The following is a 25,147-nucleotide window of genomic DNA, read 5'->3' as shown; positions in this document are numbered from 1 at the left end:
ACCCAAGGCTTCCAGACAGAGGGGAAAGATGTCACCTTTTACTCTGAATTGAGACAAAATGGCAGCAAGAGAAATGCCTGGAAGCCTAGACCAGGTAGTGTTTTCCCAGCTACTCAGAGTTGTCTGGCTCCTTCGGGAGAGGGATCCTCCTCAGCCTCCCTAAATTTCAATCTGCCTGGAATGCAGATTCCACGGGCTCTGGGGAAAACCCTTGAAAACCCCGCAGGCTGATACCAGCAGCAACATCCGCAGCAACGGCCACAGTGGCAGCACAGGAAGTTCTGGTTCTTCCAGTTGCCCGGGATTCCCAGTTTGAACGCTTCCTGGAAACGCTTTCTTCACCGCTTATCTTGCGAAATCTAGCGGGCCCTCCCTCCTCTCTCTGGCCTCTTATACGAGCGAGAGGCGCCACCCGCAGCCCGGAGCTGTGAGCTGACCCCCGGCGCTCCCTGCTGCAGCTGCGCCTGACCGTGGCCGCCTCGCCTCAAAAGCACTTCCTAGCAGGTGGGTCCCTGTAGCCCGCTACTGCCTCGTACTTTTCGCCGCGCGGCTCCCCTCCCTTATCTGCTTCAGCCCACCTCGAGCCCCTACTTCCAGGACCCCACTCTCCAGCCCGAAAGCACCTGGAAGAAGGTGCTGGCAAACTCCGCGCCGCGCCCACCCTACCCCCGCGTCCCTCTCCAAGACGGGCCATCCAAGGGTGTCCCGCGATGCGTTAAGCAATTCAGCAAGCATCTATTTTCCTGGAGTTTTATCGCCCATCTCTACCCCAGGGTGCAGAGAAACCCGAAGACTTAGGGTTTATATTCCTCTATCTTAACTTCTGGATGAGAGCGGTTTTGTGGCGCTCACCAGGAAGGGCGCCTGGAAGAATGTGGCTTTGGCAATCTCCGCAGTCTCAGATCTTCACCAAGAGCTGAAATGTGTGCCGAGATCTGCAACCACTTCCGTCCTTGATCTCGATTTAAACTCCCTCTTTTGTAATTTAGCGATTGCTTTTCCAGAGAAATACTGTTGGAAAAAGTAATTTATTGTGAAGAATAAATAAATCTCTGTTTCCCAGTTTGTCCAGAGGCAGCTAGAAGGTAGTTCTCCTCCCTCCCTGGATGGTAATTTAGGAACTTTTTAAAAAGATGACTGGTGTCATGAAGGGGAGCTGGACGGAGAATAGGGGAGGGAGGTTGGAGAATTCTATTCCTAGTTCTAACTAGAAGCTCACCACCTCAGCCTCATTTTCCACATATGTAAAATAAAAGGCTCTTGGACCAGATGATCGACAGGGTCCAACACTTTACCAAGGTGAAAATCAATGACTAAAGATGCTTGCTGGTTTGAAATATATAGAAAATCTCATTAATGCAGTAAGTATAACCAAGGAATTACTTTCTTCATACTAATGCAAGTTTCAGTGTTGTAGGGAAACTACCCAGTTTTGGAGTGTCTCTTCCCACACAAGTATCTTAGACTTCTAACACATTTATCATTCAGAGAATACTCTCAGCTTTCAAAACCATTCTTCAGCCTTGCTCTGTGAGAATGTCCTATTCCCTATAAATGGCAGTCATATAAATGTCACTCACATGAAAGAACATTTTTTCTGATTCAGTAGGTGTAATTTTATGAAATGGCACATTTATTTGAAGCAGTAACTTTTTTGAGATATGGCCTTTTGCAAGGCCCCGAGTTTTTCAGAATGCTGTGATTTAGCACAGAATGAAATTCCGCCTGCATGCATTCTACCTGCGTGGCAAACATTGCCAACCCAGAAAACCTATTTATCAGGCTTTGGGGTTGTAAAGTAAATGGTACATGTGTATAGAGAAATTGGGTCAGAGCACTTTCTCCATTGGCAACATTTATGGCTCTGCAGAAGTTCACAGAGCAACTTCATGTTCAGAAACCGATGTGTACAAGACCTGACCCCTAACTCGAAAACAATTTCCAGACTTCTGGCTTGCTTCAGCTTACTAACTATTGTTAGAAGTAACCAAATAAAAGTTTATAAGCCTGTTAATAAGTTGAAAACCCTGGGCCTTGAGCCTTGTTCTGAACAGTTTTAAGAAAAATAGATTCGTTTGTCGTAGAATTTCAAAATTGAAGAAACCCTGGGCAGTCACTCTGCATTTCACGATCTCCTGAAGGACCACCCCTACATCATTCCACCATTGTTAATGCCCTTATTAAAAGGACATAGATTCTCCTTTTAAAATCTCCCAAGTAGCTGATTCTGTGGTCACCCTTGGAAACACAGTCCAGTGTTTCGTGATCCTCACCATCTGGTGCTTTTTATAAGTCACTTAGATCTGTCGTCAACTGCTATTTAAAAATCATTTCCTTTTAAAATCTTAAGAAGGCTAAAAAGCTACTGGCAAATAGATGTACATAATCACCCTTCAAACTTGAAGACTTGCTAGGGTACCTTTTTGGTAGTTTCCCCTGAGTTGTCCTCTGAGAAGGAGGCCATTTGCTAAGTCTCTGTACCCACATCTACCTATAATTCTTACTGTAAGATTCTACACGGGCTACGAATAATGTGGTTTTCTGGGTGGGAGCATTTTTTTGAAGTTACATTTATGCCAGAAATAACAGAAATAAGATTTACAAAGACAAGAGCTCTGAAGTCACCTGTTTGTCTCTGTTCTTTGTAAGCCCAAAGAGAATGGGTCATTAGTCAATTATGAAGACTTTCTGAGCAGTTCTGCCTGATGTGTTAAGCCTACTTGAGACATTTTGAATGACTTTTCAAAATGATTTGAATTAACACTTGTTCTTTTGTTGAGAAGAAATCAGTCCTGGAAGGAACAAAGGCGATAAATAACTAAAGGATAATTAATGCTTAAAACAATGCATGATGAGAAAACATACTTGGCCTATATACATAAACAGTTTGTTTTTCCAAAACCATTAAGGAAAAGAGAACAAAGGATGTTTGTACTTTATGGAGATCATCTTTCCGAAATATACTACAAAAAGAATACACTCTTCTACTAGAAGAACTATTTCCATTCTAACTAGGCAGGACATTGACATCCTAATCCAAATCCTTCTCCACAATGTTCTAGAAGAGTTTATTAAACCATGTGAGAGAGATCTTACCACATTGTACTTTGGCAGTCACATATTTCTGAAAAGTTATTTTGAGAGAAATATGTTTCTTTTAAATGTAGATTGTATGAGCAGTTCTAATGTCAGGCTGAAGCAAAGTTCAATTTTCATCTTAAAAGGAAAAAAGTGTGTGCGAAGGGTAATTTTGAAAAGTTAGGACCTATAATTCTGAATAAAAAGAAACCTAAGAGGTAACAATATGACTACATAGTACACCTCCTAGAGGGTTATTAGAACCGAAACTAGGTCGTCTCTTTTGCCTCAGTTCCAAATACTGGGGGGGGGGGGGGGGGGGGGGGGGGGGGGGGAATGGCATTAACAATAGAGCAGGGGACTCCAGTGAGGTCTTCAGTGGTGACGGCACCAAAGCTGAGGAACATGAGAATATGAGGGGGCAATTAATGGTCCACACTGATTATGCATGTTTCATCTGCACCTGCTCTTTTCACAGGGTGTGGAAACAGCTTTGAGCCCAAGTTGAATAGTGGCTGAGGCAATTTTGCGCAGACTTTAGTAAACTTCCTTGTCCTGTTTCCCAGATTAACTTGTGCCCATTCTTTAACCTGGGACCCACTTTGCACAATCCCTTACTTGGGTCCTTACACACTATATTATAGCAGTTTGAGGATGTGTCTACGTCCTCTCCAAGAGGGAGTACAGCACAGTGCCTGGCACAGAGAGTCTGTTCAAAAAGTCTGTTGCAAACATGAAAGCCTAACAACATGTTGATAACACTGATTTTTATCTTTGGAAGATAAGAACCCTTATGGATGTAGTAGGTTCTGAGCACAGATGCCCCCTGCACTGTACCACTTAAGGTCAAAGTGTCCAGATTTCAAACATTTGCCATTTGGGGAGAAGCATGAGATTGCTTTGTACTGTACAGTCAATATAAAATAAATAGTAGGAATTATTGTAAGTATTTTTTTTAAGGAGGAAGAAATTGCAGGAACCTTGGTGGTTCTTCTCATTAACGTTAATTTTAGTAACCCTATTATGTTGCTATACCGGTTTCATAAAAAAAATGTGTAACTATAATACTTTAGAGTGTAATTCATTTTAAAGAGTGATTTAATAGGATTAAGGCATTTAACTGAGGCCAGGAAAATTGGAATATTGAATTTTTAAAGGTTTTAATTAGTTTAACTTAAGTAAAACATGTTAGCCTTCTTTAATACTTGAAAGCATGGTATAAGATACAAAGCCTAGTGAACAGTTCACAAGAATTAAGTTATATCAAATCATTCTTATACAAAAAAAAATTATCATACTTCCAGTTATTTCTTCTCCATTACCCAAGTACTAAAATGATTTCTTCATCCTATTCAATTGCCCTGACTTGGGTGGTATCGGAAAGGGGAGGATGTTGAGGAGAAAGCAGTTAGCAGCTTGGCAAATGGTTTGATTCAGTTGATAATGAAAGCGTATCAATTGCCTCTGGTTTTCCTAGACTAAGATCCCAAATTGTGCATTCTTGAAGCATATCTGAAAAATGGAAAGATACGTGTTTGGGGATAGCAGTACACAAAGAGGCTCCTGTCTCTATCTCCCCCAGGAAAGCAGGAATTACTTTCCCATTTCCACAGTCACATGCAATTCTTGGGAATGGAGGGAAGGGGGGGAGGTGTGGAAAGGTAGGGAAAGAGCCAATGGGGTGCTGGTAAATGGCTCTCTGAGAAGAAAAAAAAAAGTCCTGATTTATCACATTTGCTGATTTCCATGGCATGAAGATTCCCACCGTGCCTAATGTCAAGCTCTTACCTGGCAAGCCAGCCTCTAGCCATACATACCACTGAAAAGAGCTGACATTGAAAACCGAGGAATTTAAAAGAAGGAGCTGTCTCATTAAAGAATATTTATCAACTAGCACTGCTCTCAAGTTTGTATATCAGAGTATAACACAGGGAGGAAGGGGAGCAGTTTCAAGACCACTTTGTCCCCTGGGATAAGACAGGGAGCAGCTACAAGGCCAGACCCGGCCCGAAAGCTCAAGCTGATCAGTCCTGGCAAACATTAGAGGCACTCTGGCCACAGCGGAGTCCTTGCCTCTGAGAGCTAGCTTAGAAAGAGATGAAAATGGTACCCAAAAGATGAAGGAAACTATATTCCTAAGAATGTGTGAATCTCCCCTGCCCCCAGGAGATTTATTTTTTAAATGGTAAGAAGATAGACAATATGAAGCAGAATTGAGTTTCTTTTTTTTTTTTTTAATTTTTTTTAATGTTTATTTTTGAGACAGAGAGAGACAGAGCATGAACAGGGGAGGGGCAGAGAGAGAGGGAGACACAGAATCAGAAGCAGGCTCCAGGCTCTGAGCCATCAGCCCAGAGCCCGACGCGGGGCTCGAACTCACGGACCGCGAAATCGTGACCTGAGCCGACTGAGCCATCCAGGCTCCCCTAAGCAGAATTGAGTTTCATCAGCAGGGACTTAGGAGTGGGATCAGATCCACAGCAACACTCCTCTACCCCCAAACTAAGTTGGCAGTTATCAATACTTAGAGAATTCCTCGTGGCCTCAGTGCGAAGATAAATGACCATTCATAGGGAATTTACTTAAACAAAGTTCATTCAGAATTGAAATGATCAAATCACTTGCCAAATATCCCTGACCACAGTAGTCCTAGAAAAAGCAAACCCCACTAATTGACACTAACTATTAAGTGGGTTGTCGCGATCACCAAATTATCCAATAAGCAAATGCTCATGTAGCGTGTACAAGCCAAATGCCACCTAATCAGCAAGATAGAGTTATTTTTCTGATGGTGGCAAGTCCAGTTCTGTCCTGATGCTGAATGTGTGGTAAACTACAGATTTGTAAGAAGTTGTCCAGCATTTAGAAGGTAAATAGAGGTCAAGGCAAATTAACTCAGACGTGACTAAATTCCTGACCTTGTTGTCATGAGCCCCAGGCTTTAATCAAATAAATTAACCAACCTAGTCAGTGGCTAATGAACCTACATGATAAAATTCTTGGCCAGGGAATCTTGACAGATGTGGCTGAGATCCAAATGTGAAAACATGTATTAGTAAGGTTTTTGGTTGAACGAGAATTTCATGGAGAACTTAAGTTAAAAATAAATAATGTTTTCTTTTAAAGTACAATTAAAATAGATACTAGAGATCTGCATTTCCTTGCTGTCTTGGTAATTCATTGGGTGGCAGTGAAATGTTACTAACAGAATCATTATAGCTGCAGCACAGGCCATAGCTGGTTCTCATTATTAGCAAATCCCTATAGAACATTAACGTGAAGGTTATATAGTTATGTTCTTGTGACTTGATCAAACTGTACAGGTTAAGACTCCTGTTTCCTTTTGCATTATTCTGTTGGCCAGCGTAAAAGCTAATCATCAGTAAACTTGGTTGCTATGAGATAAATAATATTTTCTCACAAAACAATTGAAATAATTTATCAGTTTTTCAGCAACCAACCTACAGTGGTTTTTAATTGGATTAAATGCATTAAATGCTAGATATCTTTTTGTCTGTGACTATTACTAACAGAGGTACTTCTAACTACAAGGCTAAAATAAGAAATGCACTATTTTATTTTCAAATAACATGTGCAACTGAAGACTGAATGTCAAAAAAAAAACAATTAATTAGAAAAATCCATTGATTATAGACATGTTACATTTTTCATAAACTGCAATCAGAAGTCTTTTTAAACCAAGGTCTTCTGATTTTGCTGCAATAATATATACCTGTCAGTAAAATAATACATGCTTAAATGTGAATATGCTTGCTTTCTCTGAAGAACCTTGATTTCACTAAATACAGAAAGAGCTCAGTGAAAAAATTGGAGGAGTTCATGTGTTAGTGGAAGGTTTTAAAATTTTTTTAAGTATGTTTTGCTTTCCATTTGTCCCTGGGATATATTAAAACAAATGCTCTAATCACAAAAAGACTGGCACCATTGCACAAGTCCCTGCTGCCCCTCTGCCTTGTGATGAAAGGAGATACTTGATTGATGGGCTTCAGCTCATTACAAATATATTGTCAAGTCATGTAGGGCTTTCAGGTTGAAATTCAGAAGGAATAATAAAACAGAAGGAGGGACTTAAAAAAAATCCCTGTTTACAGGCATCAAATTAAAATGAAAAATCGTGTCACATCTTACAGAGTTTAAAAATGTTATTTGTATTCTAACTCTTTGGAAGGGGCCAAGCAAGATCCCTGGGTTTGTGTGCTACAACACCAGGGGCAGTGTATGTGTCCATTGGGGATACTACCTGCCAAAAGAATTCAAAATCTTGGATTGAACAATCGTTTCAGAATTCAAAGCTGAATTATTAAGTGGGGAAAGGTGGAGAATATCTTTAATAATGGTTTTGTCCAAATGATAAACGAGATAGTGTATGGCACCATTTGAGAGTTACTATTCAAATTCAGGAGCACTGTAGTAGATCTGTGAGGGGAATTGACCCAACAAACTTTGTGGCTCATGGAGAACATCCTGTCAAGGTTTCCTTGAGATAGGAACAAAGCAAAACCCTATCTGGCTGTCTAATACCAAACCCTGAGTCTGACTCCCTCGAGTTTCCTCTTTGTGGGTCCTGCACACTCATTCCTGCCTCTGGTTTTCATAAAAATAGGAATTCTAGGCTCTCAGACTCAGCCAATGAGTATGTGGTGGGAAAGTTGAAAAGCAGGTGAAATGTTCCTGCAAACCCTTATAACCTCATCAACACCCTACTTTCTCTCTGCCTTTCCCTTCCCTATCATCTCTCTCCAAAAAAGATAGACTTATCTTTTTTTCATTTGCAGTGGTTTTCAGCCGTGGTTCTCCTTAGAATTGATTGCTTGTTTGGGTTGGGTTTTTATGTTGTTGTTTGTTAATACAGACGTCTGGGCTCTATCTCAGACCAATTGATTCAGAATCTCAGGGGGTGGTGCCCTAGCATTTAATAGCTACCTAGCTGATTTTAATGTATGACCAGGAAGAGAACCACTGTAGCAGACCATTAACTGAAAGCTAACAGGTAATGGTTTGCATTCTTGGCTCAAGTAGAATCATCTAGGGGAGCTGTTTTTGAAAAAGAAAATGCCCAGACTCTACCCTAGACCAGTTGACTGAGACTCTCCAAGAGTTTGATCATCAGTATGTTACAAAAGTTCTCTACGTGATCCTAATGTATACCAAGGTTGAGAACCACTACTTTCTAGTGGTTCCTTTGTATGGGTGTTTGCATTTTATAAACCTTAGTGATTCTAAGAATTCACCTTGATGGTTGAACAAAACTCTGGAAAGAGTGCAAGGAAGACATCTGTTTGTCTATACCACCACCATGGCCCCTCTCCCTGCATTCCTGTCCAAACCAAATTCAATAAATGGGTCCTTCTTTGCCTGCTTATGGTTTTATCATGGTTCCCAGCACACTATTTCTATTACCCAAAATTGTGTGTTGTGATGACGATAGAGCTTCGTCTTTATAGTCCTTTTCATGATTACCTCCAAACCTTTTTCAGTGAAACGTTTTTTTTTGCATTTTTAGTTTGTATAAATATGTAAAACTGGGTAAACTAAAAAAACAAGTAAGCCTTCTACTATTGTGTGTTAATATAAGATTGTATCTTTGTATCAAAGAATTTACCTTAATTTGTATTTTCTCTAGATTTATCAGAATAGAAGATGTAAGAGGATTCATGAAGGCTAATTTTTCCTTTCAGGGCTCTCTGCACCTGAGAGAGAGGGGAAGATTTTCTTTCCTCTTCCCATTTTTAAAATGGTCTTATGTTCATAAGTATTTAAATATTTTCCTCTTCATTCTGTGAAAACATTAGGGGAAACAAATGGCCCATTTTCCGAAAGCAAGGCGACAAAGTGCCCACCTTTTAGAATGGGCATGCTTTGGGTTGTTGATCCCTGTTCTTCTTACTAAAAGGAATGCAGAACAGGATCTATTCCAGGGCACAGAGAGGGGAGAAAGGTCAATTTGCCTCTGGCTGCTGATACACAAAGGACTTCAAAAGTTTATTTTGATGTGTTCTGCAAATGAGGTCTATGCATATACAGAAATATACTGCTAAGGATAAAAAGAAGTCTATTTTACAAGTTTAGATTTGTATCTACTTATCAGATAACTGCACACTGCTATTATACTTTAATATGAATTAATATTGTAATACAGCCCGTGATTATCTCCTAAACAAAACAAATAGAGTATGTTTTATTTTCATAAAATGTCAAAAATCATTGATTTGTTAAGTATAAGCATTTAAAATATACAATTTTTTATAGCTATGGATAAGATATTACAAAAACTTATATTGAAAGGCAAAGGAACTAGAATATCTAAAACAGTTCTGAAAATTAAAAAAAAAAATGAAGTGGGAAGAATGAGTCTACCTAATTTTAAGTCATCAAAACTTCATAGAATTGGCAGAGTGTAGAAACATAGATCAATGGAACAGAATAGAAAACACAGAAATAGAGCCATGCATGTGCAGGCAACCGATTTTTGACAAAGGTACAAAAGCAATTAAATGAAAGAAGGATAGTCTTTTAAAAACTGATAGGGAAGTAATTATATATTCATAGGCAAAAAAAATTATTTAAACCTCAGACTTTGTACAAAGATTCACTCAAAATGGATTATGGATTTATATGTAAAATATAAAACTACCAAGCTTTGAGGAGAAAATATTCAAGACCAAGAGCTAGGTGAAGAATTCCCAGACATGACATGAAAAGTACAATCCACAAAAGGAAAAGGCAATATATTAAATTTAATCAAAATTAAAAACCTCTGCTCTGCGAATGACCCATCAGAATAAAAAAACAAGCTACAGAGTGGGAGGAAATATTTGAAGACCACCTATCTGACCAAGGACTCATATCTAGAATATATAAAAATTCAACAGTTAAAAAAACCAAAAATCCATTTAAAAAATGGCCAACAAGATGACTTTTCAAAAACAGGACATATAGTAGCAAATAAGCAAATGAAGAAGTCCATACAATGGACCAGTAGTCAGCCATAAAAAGGAACAAACTGATACATGCACCAACTTGGATGGATCTCAAGGGCATTATGTGACGGGGAAGGGGGGGGCGGGATGCCAGCATGAAAAAGTTACATTCTATGTGATTTCATTTATATTTCATTCTAAAATGACAAAATGATAGAATTAGAGAACAGACTGATGATTTCCAGGGGTTAAGAGAGCAGAGAGGGGAGTAGAGCTAGAACACTTCTGTATCCTAATGGCACCAGTGGATACATGAACTTACCTATGGGATAAAATGACAGAGAACCATACACACACATTCTACCAATATCAGTTTCCCAGTTTTGATATTGTACTACATTTATGGAAAATGTAACCCCTGGAGGAAATGAAGGATCCCCAGGAACCTCTCTTACTATCTTTACAACTTCCTGTGAATCTATAGGTATTTCAACAAAAATATTCTTTTGTTAATAGCATTGATTTGTCAGGCATAAACATTTAAAACATGCAATTTTTGTTATCTTGTTGAGACATTTCCATGTTTTTTAAAAGCTAGAATGCTCTTAAATTGGAAGTGGCCAGGCCCTCTCTCATCTCTGACCTCTAGGAGGTGATAGAAATAAAACACACAAACCAGACAAGCCCTAACTTCCTCAAGTGAAGCCTAGTTGGAATTTCCCAGAAGAAGGCTGTCTCAGGTTCCCCATGCCTGGGCTGGGATCTGCAGACAGAGGGAGATGACGGGCAACACTCTACATGACCCACACCTAGTCCCGCTCCGTGCCTTACACGCACGCACATGAGTGCACCCATGCGCAGGCACACAAGCTTCTCTGGTGGCTGCTACCATGGCCCTTCCAAGTCATCTTCGCCACCTTTGCATCTGTGCTGTTGGTTACCAATCTCTTAATCTATATGAACACCCAGTGGGGTCACTTTACCTGTCTTGGCCTTCATCTCAAGGAGCCTCTGAATGATTTTCCAATCCAGGGGGTATTCTTGTGTTTCCTGTGACAGAACTGAAGTGTGTAAAGAGCAGAAGGAAAAAGAAATCACTATGTTATGTTTTAACTATCTTAACTCTACTTTCCCTTAATACCTCTGCTTCCTGTGTAACACATTTCTTATTTTCTTTGTTCCTTCCATCCTACATCTAAAAGTAAAATAGGATTAGGAAACTTTTTAAGTGGCATAAGAAATCTTACTACCTCCAGAAACCCACGTTTACACACGGGAGCTATTTTGAGTTACAAATGGTAAGAAATGGGCGTAACTTCCTTTTTTATATAATACCTTCTCTAAAACGAACCCTCAACTTGATCTCCCTTGTGGTTTCAATTATGCCTACATCTCCTTTTTATGAACTCCTGTCATTGGAATTTTTTCCAAAAGTTCAGAATTAAATTCTTCCAAAGAATTAATAACTTTATTTTTCACATGTTTTTTCATCATCCCAGTTATGGTAACCTGAGATCTGATCTTTTTTGCTTTTTCCATGAAAACAAACAATAACCAAACTGCTGTATTATCCTGGATTGATTGGCAAGCAGAGGCTGTGACAAAGGTATGCATGCAGAATTTACTAGGAAGTGATTCCAAGGAGCGGGAGTGAAGAGCAAGGGGCATAAACTAGGAACGTGAGAAAGATGGCAGGAGAGAGCCTTAATGTGGCCACTGCTAAGGAGGAGTGGTGCTGTATTCTGCTGTGGCTTTCTGAGGAGCCTTATAAAACGTGTCAGAACTGCGTGCCAGAAGATGAAAGGGTCAGCATTTATCCAGGGGGCCACGTTCTCCATTGGGCTATGGTGGCCCCATGGGTCATATGTGTCTGAATGCTAAGCAGATACAGGTATCAGAGAAACCTCAGGACAAGAATGAAGAGGGTCCCCAAAGTGGTTCCCCAAAGCGAGCCTCTGATAGGCAGTGGAAGTTCAGCAGAGCTCCATTACTGCCCAATAACTAAAAGCAGAACCAGGAAGATTTGAAGAGGAGCTCAAGATGTGGCCAACACAATTACCAACCTTATAACTTCTGTAACTTGATAAGGAGTAACTAATTGCCCTATTTCTTTCTAAATCAATCAGTGTATTTTAATACCTCCTTACCATCTTTGTACCTCCAATTTGCCCAGTAATATCTCTGAAGGTTTAATACTGAAAATATTTTTTTAAGGTTATTTTCAGAGAGACAGAGCACGAGCAGGGGAGGGGCAGAGAGAGAGAGAGAGAGAGAGAGAGAGAGAGAGAGAGACCCAAGCAGGTTCTGCAGGGTCAGTGCAGAGCCCAGTGTGGATTTCAAACTCATGACCTGAGCCAAAATCAAGAATCGGACGCTTAACCAACTGAGCCATCCAGGTGTCCCAAGAGTGAAAATAATTTTAATGTTTGGTGTAACAACCCAAGTGTGTTACACTAGATTGTTAAGCTGCACTTTAAGAGGAAAATATTAAAATAAAATATGAAAGAATTACAAATGAGAGAAATTCACACTTGAACTGTTTATATATCTATGTTTTGATAAATTCCTATGCCCTAAAGCCATTTCACACAGGATTTTTAAGAAATAATTGAGGAAAGCAGAAACTTCTTAAGAATTATTGAATGCTATTCCAGATAAATTTTATATATTTCCAATAATCCGTTATAGAAGCATAATTATCCCTTACTTTATAGAATTTATATAAAGGTTTCATTAATTAGGTAACAGATTGGTTAATTAGAAAATTACTAAATTATTTGAATAACCTATTAATATTAGATAAGTTATTGAGCATTTTCTATATCTCAAGAACTATATTAAGATACACTAGTTCATCGAATCCTCACACTGTCTCCAATGTAGGTACTATCAATCTCTCATTTTAAAGGTGATGAAACAGAGACACCAAGAGTTTAAGTAACTTACCCAAGCTGAGAGTGGTAGTAAAAATTGGAGCAAAGAAAGAGGCATTTGGGTAGCTTAGTTGGTTAAGTGTCTGACTCTTGATCTCATCTCAGGTCTTGATCTCAGGGTCTTTTTTTTTTTTAATGTTTATTTATGTATTTATTTTTGAGAGGAGAAAGTGCGAGCAGGGGAGGGACAGAGAGAAAGGGAGACAGAGAATCCCAAGCAGGCTCCGTGCTGTCAGCTCAGTGCCTGACGTGGGGCTCAAACTCACGAAACAATGAGATTGTGACTTGAGCCGAAATCAAGAGGCGGATGCTTAACCAACTGAGCCACCCAGCTGCCCTGATCTCAGGGTCTTAATCTCGTGATCATGAGTTCAAACCCTATGTTTAAGCTTCACTAAAAAAAAAAAAAAAAAAAAAGTTGGAGCAAAACAATAGTGCTGTTTAGCTGATATGTTCATTTTTTTTTTTTTTAAGTTTATGACAGGTTAGAATAAATTAAGGTAGTGGCCAAACTGCCAAAATTGAGTCTGGAATCACTCTCACTTTGCAATGATTAAGATGATCCAAGTAAGAATATGTCAATAAAGATACCATCCATCTCATTAACAGTTGCTGGTAACTTTATCAAATCTGTATTTTGCTTGCAAATGTTCACCCAAATATAAGAGATCGAAAATAATGTTAGGATAAAAGACTGGATGAAAAGTGAGGGGACAGCTATCTGACCTTCTTTGAACACACTCACAGTCTGACAGTAACTAAGGCATCATTTACCAGTTTGAGGGGTTGAGTTGTAAAAACAAGGTGTTAACTGATTAGCAATTAACCAATATAATATAAATTGCTAACCTAGTGTGCATTTGTAGATGCTACTAAAAATTTTTCAAAGGCACAGCTACGTTCCCATCTGAGAGGCCCTATATCATCTTCAGGTGCTTCCCTACATGCGGTCACAAAAGTTCAGGGTATCAGTCACCAGCTGGTTTTAAAAATGATTCAGTTGCTATGATTAATTCAGTTATTCAAAGAGTTCCTGTGGAAGCACAGGAGAGTCTTGCATGTCCTGTCCTTTTCTTCCATGACTTGTGACTACCTCCAAAGCTCTAACTGGTCTGCTTGTGATACAGGTACACATTTTTAGATAAGCTCAGGTAAGAGTATAGGTGTTTTCCACAGGCTAAATGGAAAGGGCAAATTTCTGAAATCCCATTAAAAAGGTACAAGCTTCAAGCTCTACAATCAGCATGAAAGCCACCCTGTAGGAATTAAATAGTGACTACATCTGGTTTAAAATTCCACAGCAAATTCACTGAGTGTTACTTTAAACCCATTTGGATTAAAGAAGCAATGTCTTTACAACATCCTCCCCAACTTCTCTCCTTCTCCCTTATTCTTCCCCGTTCTTATATCATAATCATTCAACTTCCTCTTCATTATGTGCCCCACACTGTGCCTGGCACACAGAGCAAACAGCTACTTCTAACACCTACAATGCACCTTTCTAATATCATTCAACAAATTGTAGCAGGAAGTGTCTAGTCCATCATAATCAATGCTCTTGTTAGCACTGGGGATACGTTACTAAACAAAAAGACAGACAGACAGAAAGAAAGAAAGAAAGAAAGAAAGAAAGAAAGAAAGAAAGAAAGAAAGCGAGAGCGATGGAGGGAGGGAGGGAGGGAAGGAGGGAGGGAAAGAAAGAAAGAAAGAGAAAGAAAGAAAGAAAGAAAGAAAGAAAGAAAGAGAAAGAGGAAGAAAGAAGGAAGGGGAAAGAAAGGAAAGAAAGAAAAAGAAAGAGGAAGAAAGAAGGAAGGAGAAAGAAAGGAAAAGGTCAATTGAAAATTTAAACTAAATAATAAATGTTATTTAAAATAAATAATAGGGGTGCCTAGGGTGGCTTAGTCAGCTGAGGGTCTGACTCTTGGGTTTGGCTCAGGTCATAATCTCAGGGGCATGGATTTGAGCCCCACATCGAGCTCTGTGCTGAGCATGGTGCCTGCTTGAGATTCTCTCTCTCTCTTAAAAATAATTAATTGGGGCGCCTGGGTGGCGCAGTCGGTTAAGCGTCCGACTTCAGCCAGGTCACGATCTCGCGGTCCGTGAGTTCGAGCCCCGCGTCGGGCTCTGGGCTGATGGCTCAGAGCCTGGAGCCTGTTTCCGATTCTGTGTCTCCCTCTCTCTCTGCCCCTCCCCCATTCATGCTCTGTCTCTCTCTGTCCCAAAAATAAATAAACGTTGAAAAAAAAAAGTTTAAAAAAAAAATAATTAATTTTGGGAAAAATTCAGTACTAAAAGAAAAAAAAATATTCTAATAAAACAACCAAGTTTATTTTATTACATTGGAGAAATTTGAGGACTTTGATTTGTTTTTAATTTAAATTTCACAAACTTTCAAAAAGTAACTCACATGGTTTACAACAGTATCCAACTTTAGTTTCAACTTGCATTTCTTTTATTTTGGGTAAGATTAAGATTTTTTTGTTTCACTACATTAAAAAGTCTTTCATATCACCTTAGGATAAACAGTCAACTTATATCCTTTGCCCAATTTTCTAAAGGACAATTTTTTAAAAATATTTATTTATTTTTGAGAGACAGAGAGCATAAGCAGGGGAGGAGCAGAGAGAGGCACACACACACACACAGAATCTGAAGCATGTTCCAGGCTCCGAGCTGTCTGCACAGAGCCCGATGTGGGATTCGAACTCATGACCTCATGAGATCATTACCTGAGCCGAAGTTGGATGCTTAACTAATTGAGCCACCCAGGCTTTCCAGCAATTATTTTTTTTTATTTGTAGGAGTTAAAAATATTTTTTCCAGTTTGTTGATCTTCTTACTTTGTTTATAGTGGTTTCTGCTTTGCAGGTATTATTTATTTTTAGGTAATCTCATTTATTCCCTTTTTCTTTGATGGTTTCAGGAATTTATAGGAAAAGAGCCTTTCCCCTCTAAAGTTATAAAAGAAACCTCAATGTTTCCATCTAGTTCTATTATGGTTCTAGATAGATAGATAGATAGATAGATAGATAGATAGATAAAGACAGATAATTTAAGTGTTTAATTTTTCTTCATCTAGTTCTTGTACCTGTCTTGTTATCTTAAGTTTATTCCTAAATATTTTCTCTATTTTGTTGCAACTGTAAATAGGACCCTTTCTTCTATTAAATCTTGAACTTATTTTTTAATAAATGAAAAATATTGATATTAATTGGCTTCCTGAACAAGATGCTGGATTGATTTTATTACAGTACTTTTTCAGTTGACTTTCTCAAGGTTCCCAAAATTACAGTTTGATCATCCACAACTCCTTTTGACTTTCTATATCTCAAATCTTTTACTCTGGTCTAGTTGTGTTAGCTAGAATTTCCAAACAATAATAACTAAAGTGGTCAAAGCAGATAGGTTTCTCTGGCTTACGACTTTATTGGGAGTGTTTCTGGTCATTTTTTTTTTTTTTTGTAATTCTGTTTAAGTATAATACTAATTGATTTTAGGTTGAGGGAGATATTTTGTATGTTAAAGAAATATCTCTCTGTTCCTTTTTGACTATGAATCAAAAATAAATGTCAAATTTTAACATATGTCCACTTAGCATACATAAATTTGACTGTATTTTTCTCCTTAAATCTTCTAATATATTAAGTTATATTAGTAGAGTGCCTAATATTGAATTTAAAGAACTAATCTTTATATTTATTCCTAGAATAATCCCCATTTGATCAATGCACACTTTCTCTTACCAAGCTACTGGATTCCATTTGCTAATGTTTTATTTAGGATTTTTGTATCATAAAACATAAGTAAATTGGTCTACAATTTCCTTACTAGTGCATCCTTTGCTAGATTTTGCTCTGAGAACTCTAGGAACTGTTAAGTGTTAGGTAAATGCAGTTATCATTGTAACACAGGTCCATGGTTTAAAGCATCCACCAATAAGTGTCTTGGTTCTTCACTACATGTCTTTATCCAACAGAAGTTTTTCACTAATGACTTTGTTAAATGAGACACATGTGAGCATATACATGAAAATTTTTACTCTTTCCAAATTATGTGGGAATTATGCTTGAGATAATTCATGAGAAGATAAGAGCAACCCAGATGATCACTGTTTCCTGGATATGATTCTCATTAACTTTTCCAGGTTGAGCATTCCTATTTTGTTGACTATTTCTGTTATTATATTTCAGTTATGGAAAAAACTTCTACAGATGCATTTCCTTTTACTATGAATTCTTCAGAAAAGCAAGAGACTGTATGTATTTTTGGAACTGGAGATTTTGGAAGATCACTGGCACTTAAAATGCTCCAGTGTGGTTATTCTATTGTTTTTGGAAGTAGAAACCCCCAGAAGTCCAGTCTGCTGCCCAACGGTGCAGAGGTCTTCAGCTACTCAGAAGCGGCCCGGAAATCAGACATCATAATCATAGCAGTCCACAGAGAGCATTATGGTTTTCTCACAGAACTAACTGAGGTGCTCAAAGGGAAAACATTGGTCGACATCAGCAATAACCTCAAGATCAATCAGTATCCAGAATCTAATGCCGAGTACCTTGCTCAGCTGGTGCCAGGTGCTCACGTAGTAAAAGCATTTAACACCATCTCAGCCTGGGCTCTCCAGTCTGGAGCACTGGATGCAAATCGGCAGGTAATATTAAATGATTACTTTATACTCAATCTTTAAAAAAGTAAATGTTTGAATGTCCACTTTCCTCAAAGATGCCAAAATATAATTACAAAACAAAATACCCACTAAACATTTCAGTTTGCTAATATGTGCCATGGATAATTTTCTTGGGCTTAATCAAGTAGTCAATTGTTGTGATTTATTTCCCACTGTCAGCACCCTCAGCTTTGAGTTTGATTGAAGCCAATGGTGTCAGTCTCCAGAGGCCTCCTATAAATACTAAAAAGTAACACAGTTAAATTATTGATGGATATCCTTTCCATTCCCATCACACTGTATGAAACTGATTCCATTTATTCACTGAGATTAAAAGTAATCCCAAAGTGATATAGTACCCACAAATACAGAAGAAAAATCAAACCATCACCCTGGGAGAACCAAGTCCTATTGTGTCAGTGTGATATACTTAAAACCACTCTCAATTTCAACCCCGGTACTTAACTATCCAGCACGCATGTGCAAGTTGAAAACATGTTGCTTCTATATCCTTGTTTGAAAAGCAGTTCACTACTACACGTCCTTGCTCTGCACAGTGCTTACATAGACTTTCAAAGTAATTATTAAAGAAAGAATAAGTACAAAATAAATTATTCTTAACCCAGGTGTTCGTCTGTGGAAATGACAGCAAAGCCAAGCAAAGAGTAATGGATATTGTTCGTACTCTTGGACTTACTCCACTGGATCAAGGATCTCTCATGGCAGCCAAAGAAATTGAAAACTACCCCCTGCAACTGTTTCCAATGTGGAAGTTCCCCTTCTATTTGTCTGCCTTTCTGTGTGTCTTCTTCTTTTTCTACTGTGTTGTAAGAGATGTAATCTACCCCTACGTTAATGGTGGGAAAGATAGCACATTTCGCATGGCTATTTCCATTCCAAATCGTGTCTTCCCAATAGCAGCACTTACACTGCTTGCCTTGGTTTACCTCCCGGGCGTTATTGCTGCCATTCTGCAACTGTACCGAGGTACAAAATATCGCCGATTCCCGGACTGGCTTGACCATTGGATGCTTTGCAGAAAGCAGCTTGGCTTGGTGGCACTGGGATTTGCCTCCCTTCACGTCCTCTACACACTAGTGATTCCTATTCGATATTATGTACGATGGACAATGAAAAACAGAACCATTACCCAGGTAAATCTCTACTCATTTGTATTCTCCAGTTCCTTAAAGCAAAGGGAAATCTTGCTACATCATATTCCACTTCATAATTATAGAAAATCACTCTTCTAACCATCTTTTTTTTCTTTAATGTTTATTTATTTATTTTGAGAGAGGGGGCAGGAGCAGAGAGAGAGTGAGACAGAGAATCCCAAGCAGGCTCTGCACTGTCAACACAGGACCTGACACAGGGCCAGAACTCACGAACCATGAGAACATGACCTGAGCTGAAATTAAGAGTCAGACAGTTAACCGACTGAGCCACCCAGGTTCCCCAAACCATCTTTATTTTTTTTTTTTTTTTAATGTAGACTATAGTTCCTGTTTGGGGTTTTCTTTGTTTTGGTTTGGTTTGGGGCTTTTCTGAGTTTGGGTTTTAGGGTTTTGTTTTGTTTTTGTTTTTTTTTTAATGAATTTGGTTGAGATCTCATAAAACTAGTGAGAATGAAAGTTAGATTCCCAGGTTCGCTTGGGTGCAGATGTGTACTTGCGGGATTCACTGGGATACCGGCAAACTGGCAGATTTGGAGGCTCAGGAAACCTAATAACACTTACTTGAATTCCTTAGGGAAGGAGAGCAGTCAAGAAATGTAAACCAATGAGTTTTCAAGCTTCTCTTGTTGTGCATGCTACTTCCTTTTGGAAGTCAAAACCAACTTATAAAAGTAAGGGGACTGTTCAAACCTCTGTCACAGGAAGGTAAACAAATTCACAAAAGGGTGCTTATACCTCCACTAATGTTTGACTTGCAGAAAGCCATCCTCAAAAACTAGAAAATTAAACAATTTTGAGCAAATGTCAAATACTATTTTCTGCATAGTGAACAATTCAGAGAGAATCAGCTCAGAGAGTCATAAAGCAATCCCAGAGGAAGTGCTATCCATCCGTTCTAGTTTGGAAGTAATCGGTTTTGATCAATCTTACTGAAGTCTCAAAGTTTCTTAGTCAATAACTCATTGATGGTACTTCTGTGGATTTCCCTACATTATTTCTCAAATACATAGGAAATTCTTAGGCAACAGTCCCATTTAAAGGGCCTGGATTTTCTCAGTCTGTGGTATGGGCAGACTTGATGCTATGTTATGACATAATAAACATGAAAGAACCCAAACGTTGTGCGTGTGAATAATCAGCATAAAAAGCAGATGAACAGAATCCAGATATAATCATTTGAGAACATCAAGTTTTGCTTGAGGAACAAGAAGCCATATGGTAAAGAAGGTTTAAGTAAATGTTTACTTGGTTTTAGAATTTATAGGGTCAATTAAAACCTTCTACACAATTCCTAGAGTCAACTATATAATAAAGTCCCAGCAGAACCAATTACTTTTTCTACCAAGAAATATCATTTCCAAGTACATATTTCTCTATAGTTATTTTCAAGTGATTATTAAGAAATACATATGATTTGTCCTGAGCAAATATAGTATGCAGAGGTATTTTTCACTCCCCTTAAAAGTCTGGGCAGTTTGTAAAAAAAAAATGTAATTTTTAAAAATTGATAATAATTTTTCTTAGGCAACGGCAAAGAGAGAAGATCCATTTAGTACCTCTACTGCCTGGCTTAGTGATTCATACGTAGCTTTGGGAATCCTTGGATTTTTCCTGTTTGTACTCTTGGGAATCACTTCCTTGCCATCCGTTAGCAACACGGTCAACTGGAGAGAGTTCCGATTTGTCCAGGTAATGACTTCAAGATATAATCTACTTTATATTGCAAAATAAGTCTGGCTTTACAAATATTTTCATTTTTCTCTCATACAATGTACAGATTTTCATTATGCTCCTTCACTTCCACCGCAGTGTCACAAAAATAGCAAGTGAAACACGTTCAAGTCCAAAAATGCTAAACTCTGGTACCAAAAGGCATTGCATAATAGTTTCATTTCCTAGCTGGGCATCACATACCAAGACTGCTGACTACTCCTAGAGCCACAGGTGTGAGTATAGAGTGAAGAGCACCAATAACTATTAAACTTTGTGTGTAGGGATATGCTAGGCACAAGGTGAAGAGAAACCCAAAGACAAAATTTCTACTTCTGATATCTGCCTTCTAATAAGGACATATTGATACAAAAAAGGCATATATTAAACTCAACTTTAAAACCACCAAAGCAAGGTTTGTTAGACTGTCATACCAGACTCAGTGCGGGTCTATACAAGGGAGAATTGGTTTTGCCCACATACCAACCACCAGACACCTCACTAAAAGCAGTTAGTTACTATTCTTATAGACCAGTAGTCCTCAAAGTGTGCTACCTACAACCTCAGCATCACCTGGGATCTTATTAGAGACACAAGTCCCCAGGCTCCACGCAGACCAAATGGATCAGAAACTCTAGAGGTGTGGCCCCGCAATGTGTTTTAACAAGCCTTCCAAATTATTTTGATGCATGCTCATTGTGAATCAGTATAGTAGAAAAGACCATTAGTAACTGGAATTGGATTTGAATTTTATAAAACTATTTGAATTTCTGAAAGTCTTGCAGTTTCTCCCAGAGAACAAATGCAGTCAACATTTTCTCATGTTAACACCTTTAGTCAAGGCTATTAAGACAGAAATAAACATTGAGCTTTAGAATTTAGGCCAAAACAAACAAACAAAAGTAAAGTTTGCTAATTGTTCTTTACTGCAACAGAAATTAGCTAGCATCTGCTTTTAGTCTGTAACATAAACTAATGTGGTGCTTCTTAAGGACATACTGTCTTAGCATCTCTGGCCTCCAGAAAAGTTGATCAAGAAAAGAGTTTCACCACTGGGGAAGAAGCCACAGTATATTACTTATTCTAACTCAAAAAAGTTTACTTCTGGAAAACTTTCCCATCTAGCCAGGTTAAGATGAAACCACCACTTAATCCCTTCACCTATTTCGCCCATCCCAGGAATGAAAAGTACAGGGAATATAGTCAATAATATTGTAATAAAATAGTATGGTAACAGCTGGTCCTACACTTGTCATGGTGAGCAGTACAAAACATATGGAATTGTCAAATCAATACGTTGTACACCTGAAACTAATATGACATTGTATGCCAACTATACTTCAAGAATAAAATTTTTTTAAAAAAGGATGAAACCACCATATCATTTATAAGCACAATATTTTTTAAATGAAATATTTATCAACCTGAAGGAGGGTTAATGTTTTCTCCAGTACTTAGGAGAGTGTTGTAAATATTACAGACGTCAAAGGTTTGTGGTTGGTAATAAATATCCTGCATTGGCTTAGAGTGTTTCATTTTAAAATATAAATATAGTGTTAATATACATATTCTTTTCTTGCTTATCCAGTCCAAACTGGGTTATTTGACCCTGATCTTATGCACAGCCCACACCATGGTGTATGGTGGCAAGAGATTCCTCAGTCCTTCGAGTCTCATATGGTACCTTCCTTCAGCCTACGTGATAGCACTCATCATTCCCTGCATCGTGCTGGTGATCAAGTTCGTCCTCGTCCTGCCATGTATAGACAGGACCCTTACACGGATCCGCCAGGGCTGGGAGAGGAATGCAAAACCGACATTGAATGGAGAAAGATATTTAAAGCAAAGTTCAGTCCACCTGGACTCTGAACTGTAGTAGTGTATATTTAGAGAAGACTACGTAATGGGAACAGTTAAGAAGCCATTTTTCTCCCACCATGACCTGAAGTTTGTTAACAGAGAAGGAGCTGTTGCCTGACTTTAAGAACTTGACAGATAGGAATAGAACACCAGTAAATCTCAGGTTAGTGATGAATCTGTGTAGGTCCCTGCCTCTCTTTTTCCCAGAGGCAGCAGGGCTGAGGTCATGGTTATCTTTGTGGTTTCACACTAAAAAGTTGTTTTGTCATGGGCAACGTGCATGACCTAATGTCTTGCAAAATCCAGGGGAAGTACAGCAACTTCCTTCTCTGGGTCAAGGGGCTGAGTGGAATGAAAAAGAAAACAGTAAGATGGTGGCCACTGATAAAGGCTTTCTGAGGTATGTCTGAAAAGGAGGACCAATGAAGTGAAAGGAATGAGAATTTTTCTTATTGTTCTTTGCAAGTGAAGGTGGTCAAAAATATTGCCATAGTGAATTCTGTAGTTAAATGTGCTCTTTGATTTTGCTTTTGCCAACATGGATGTGTACTGTGGAGAACCATTTTATAACACAACAAATAATTTCACAATTGATTGGAAGTAACCATGGGTTGGATATATGCAAGTCTATTACTGTTGTCATAAGATCCTTCCTTTACAAGGAATAAGTACAGGGAAGATTGAATTACAATTGAGAGATATCCACTTGGATTTTCTCAGTGTACAAAAAGCAAGGAAGGGTTGATAAAACCCTTGCACAAAAAGTTCACATAAACCAGAATTTTAGACAGCAAGCTACATAAATTTTGTAAAGTTGCGCTATACTAGGTATGTATGATTTAGATATTGTGGTATGCTTTGTGAATACTATATTCCAAATATTGGTCAATACTAATCATCTACGAAATGGATTTCTAGTATAAAAAAAGTGTCTTCTCTAATTCTAAAGGCTTATTATAATTTTAAGCAGTGACATTAAATGAATAATGAAAGTATAATTTTGACAAATGCATAGATGAGAGAGAATTATGTAAAATCTTAGGGTAGGGAGGCATGAACAGTAGCTGAAGTATAAGACTTGGTTCTTTCTCAAATCTTTGTTGTAATGTAGATGGTTTGCTCTATTTTTCCTGTGCTGATAATACCATTTCCAAGATGACTTTCCACAGGATTAGCCTTCCTGGCTCATGCATGAAGCTGAAAGGGGCCTTAGGCACCCACTTCCCACAAAATGAAATAACCCAAAGGCTTTGGGTTTGACATTTTTCTGTCTACTCCATAAAGGCCACCTATTTTTCTTTCTGTTTTAACTTTTATTATCATATATTCTACATGATGCAAAATGATTAAAATATATTAAAATATCACCCACCATCCAGGAGATTTTTCTAGGAAACTTTTTGAAAATAGTTTCATCTATACTGTATATTCAACTTTACATCCTCCCTTTTTCACTTAATATATCAGTGGTTTTGTTCTCTTACTTACATGGTATATGTATATTATTAATGGCTGCATTAATATTACATCAAATGGGCACTTATTTAACCAATGCGCTAATTAAACATGTAGGTTATATCTGTTTTTTACTAAAACAAATAACATTTCAGAATATCTTAGCACTTATAACTTTTTTCCATACTTTAAATTATTTCCTTGGAATACTTGCCAAGAATTGGGATTATGAAATTAAAGAACTTTTTTAATGCTTATTTATTTTTGAGAGAGAGAGAGACAGAGCGTGAGTAGGATAGGGCAGAGAGAGAGACAGAGACAGAATCCTAAGCAGGCTCCAGGCTCTGAGCTGTCAGCACAGCAGGGCTGGAACCCACAAACCACTAGATCATGACCTGAGCTGAAGTCAGACACTTAACTAACTAAGCCACCCAAGAGCCCCAGATTTTGTTTTTTATATCAGTTTGTGTTCCCTGAGAAGGCACACAGAATGCATGCTCCAATAATTTATCTTTGATTCACTCAAGCAAGGTTACAAAAAACCTGGAAAACTGTGAGCAGAGCTGAGGTGTGTGGCACTGATCCTAGAGCATCCGTGGGAAAGACAGAGAAAATGTCATTACTCATCTACTCTGTTTTGTGCAAAACAACCGAGTGTTCTAGGGTTGGAGCCTGCTCTTTGTCTAGAGAATGGTTGCTTCAAAATTAAATACTATCCAGGCTGATATAAAGAAAACCTCTGGGGTTAATCATGCTTTTTGGTATGTTGTTACTTGATCATAGTTCATCACTAAAAATAGAAAATGATACAACTTGGGGGAGGGGGGGAAGCTGCCTAGAGTAAAACTCTACTTTTATAACCTAGTAAAAATGTTCTACCTATGTAGTTAATAAAAGCCATCCATGAAGCCAGAAGTTAAAGAACACGTCCAGTGGTTTTGGTGTAACAGTGCGTTGCTAGGCCTGACCCCCAGCTTCAACTACAAGGGTCCCCAGCCCCACCGGTGGACCAGAGAAGCCAATTTCCTCCTTTCATCCCTCTCAACATCCTTCCTCCCCAACCATCAAACCAACTTGGCCATCCTAACACAGCTGACTCCTCCAGTTCACCTAGGGTTGGAAAGAATGAGTTTGGAGCAGACGAAAGTAGCAAACTATATTCCTTTTAACAGGTCCAGACCGTTTTACATAAAAAAGTTAGACTAAACTTCACTGTATTCTAGGAAAATTTTTATTGAGCTCATAAACATTTTGTTTTTGTATGTCTGCCCCATGTTAAGGGATGACTGCTTTTGTAAATTTGTACTCATTAAATGTCATTTTAAAAATACA

At 38.4% G+C, this 25,147-nt stretch overlaps 1 protein-coding gene across 1 annotated transcript; it reads left to right on the top strand.

Moving 5' to 3' along the window:
- Nucleotides 1–245: 245 nt before the first annotated feature.
- On the top strand, nucleotides 246–25,147 carry STEAP4 (STEAP4 metalloreductase). The gene is made up of 5 exons (XM_045494749.1): nucleotides 246–504; nucleotides 17,143–17,600; nucleotides 18,242–18,769; nucleotides 20,315–20,479; nucleotides 22,089–25,147. The coding sequence occupies exons 2-5, from the start codon at nucleotides 17,145–17,147 to the stop codon at nucleotides 22,374–22,376; spliced, it is 1,437 nt and encodes a 478-aa protein (XP_045350705.1). The 5' UTR covers nucleotides 246–504; nucleotides 17,143–17,144; the 3' UTR covers nucleotides 22,377–25,147.

This window comes from Leopardus geoffroyi, chromosome A2 (assembly GCF_018350155.1).
Source record: "Leopardus geoffroyi isolate Oge1 chromosome A2, O.geoffroyi_Oge1_pat1.0, whole genome shotgun sequence".
Classification (NCBI taxonomy): Eukaryota; Metazoa; Chordata; class Mammalia; order Carnivora; family Felidae; genus Leopardus; species Leopardus geoffroyi.
The sequence above is the reverse complement of the archived record's forward strand: the minus strand, read 5'-3'. Positions and strand labels throughout refer to the sequence as shown.

Excerpts from the sequence above, each read along its gene's own strand:
- STEAP4 (XM_045494749.1), top strand. The coding sequence starts at position 17,145 with ATGGAAAAAACTTCTACAGATGCATTTCCTTTTACTATGAATTCTTCA. Across the intron at positions 17,601-18,241 it reads CACTGGATGCAAATCGGCAG|GTGTTCGTCTGTGGAAATGA; the intron begins GTAATATTAAAT and ends TTCTTAACCCAG. Across the intron at positions 18,770-20,314 it reads AAAACAGAACCATTACCCAG|GCAACGGCAAAGAGAGAAGA; the intron begins GTAAATCTCTAC and ends AATTTTTCTTAG.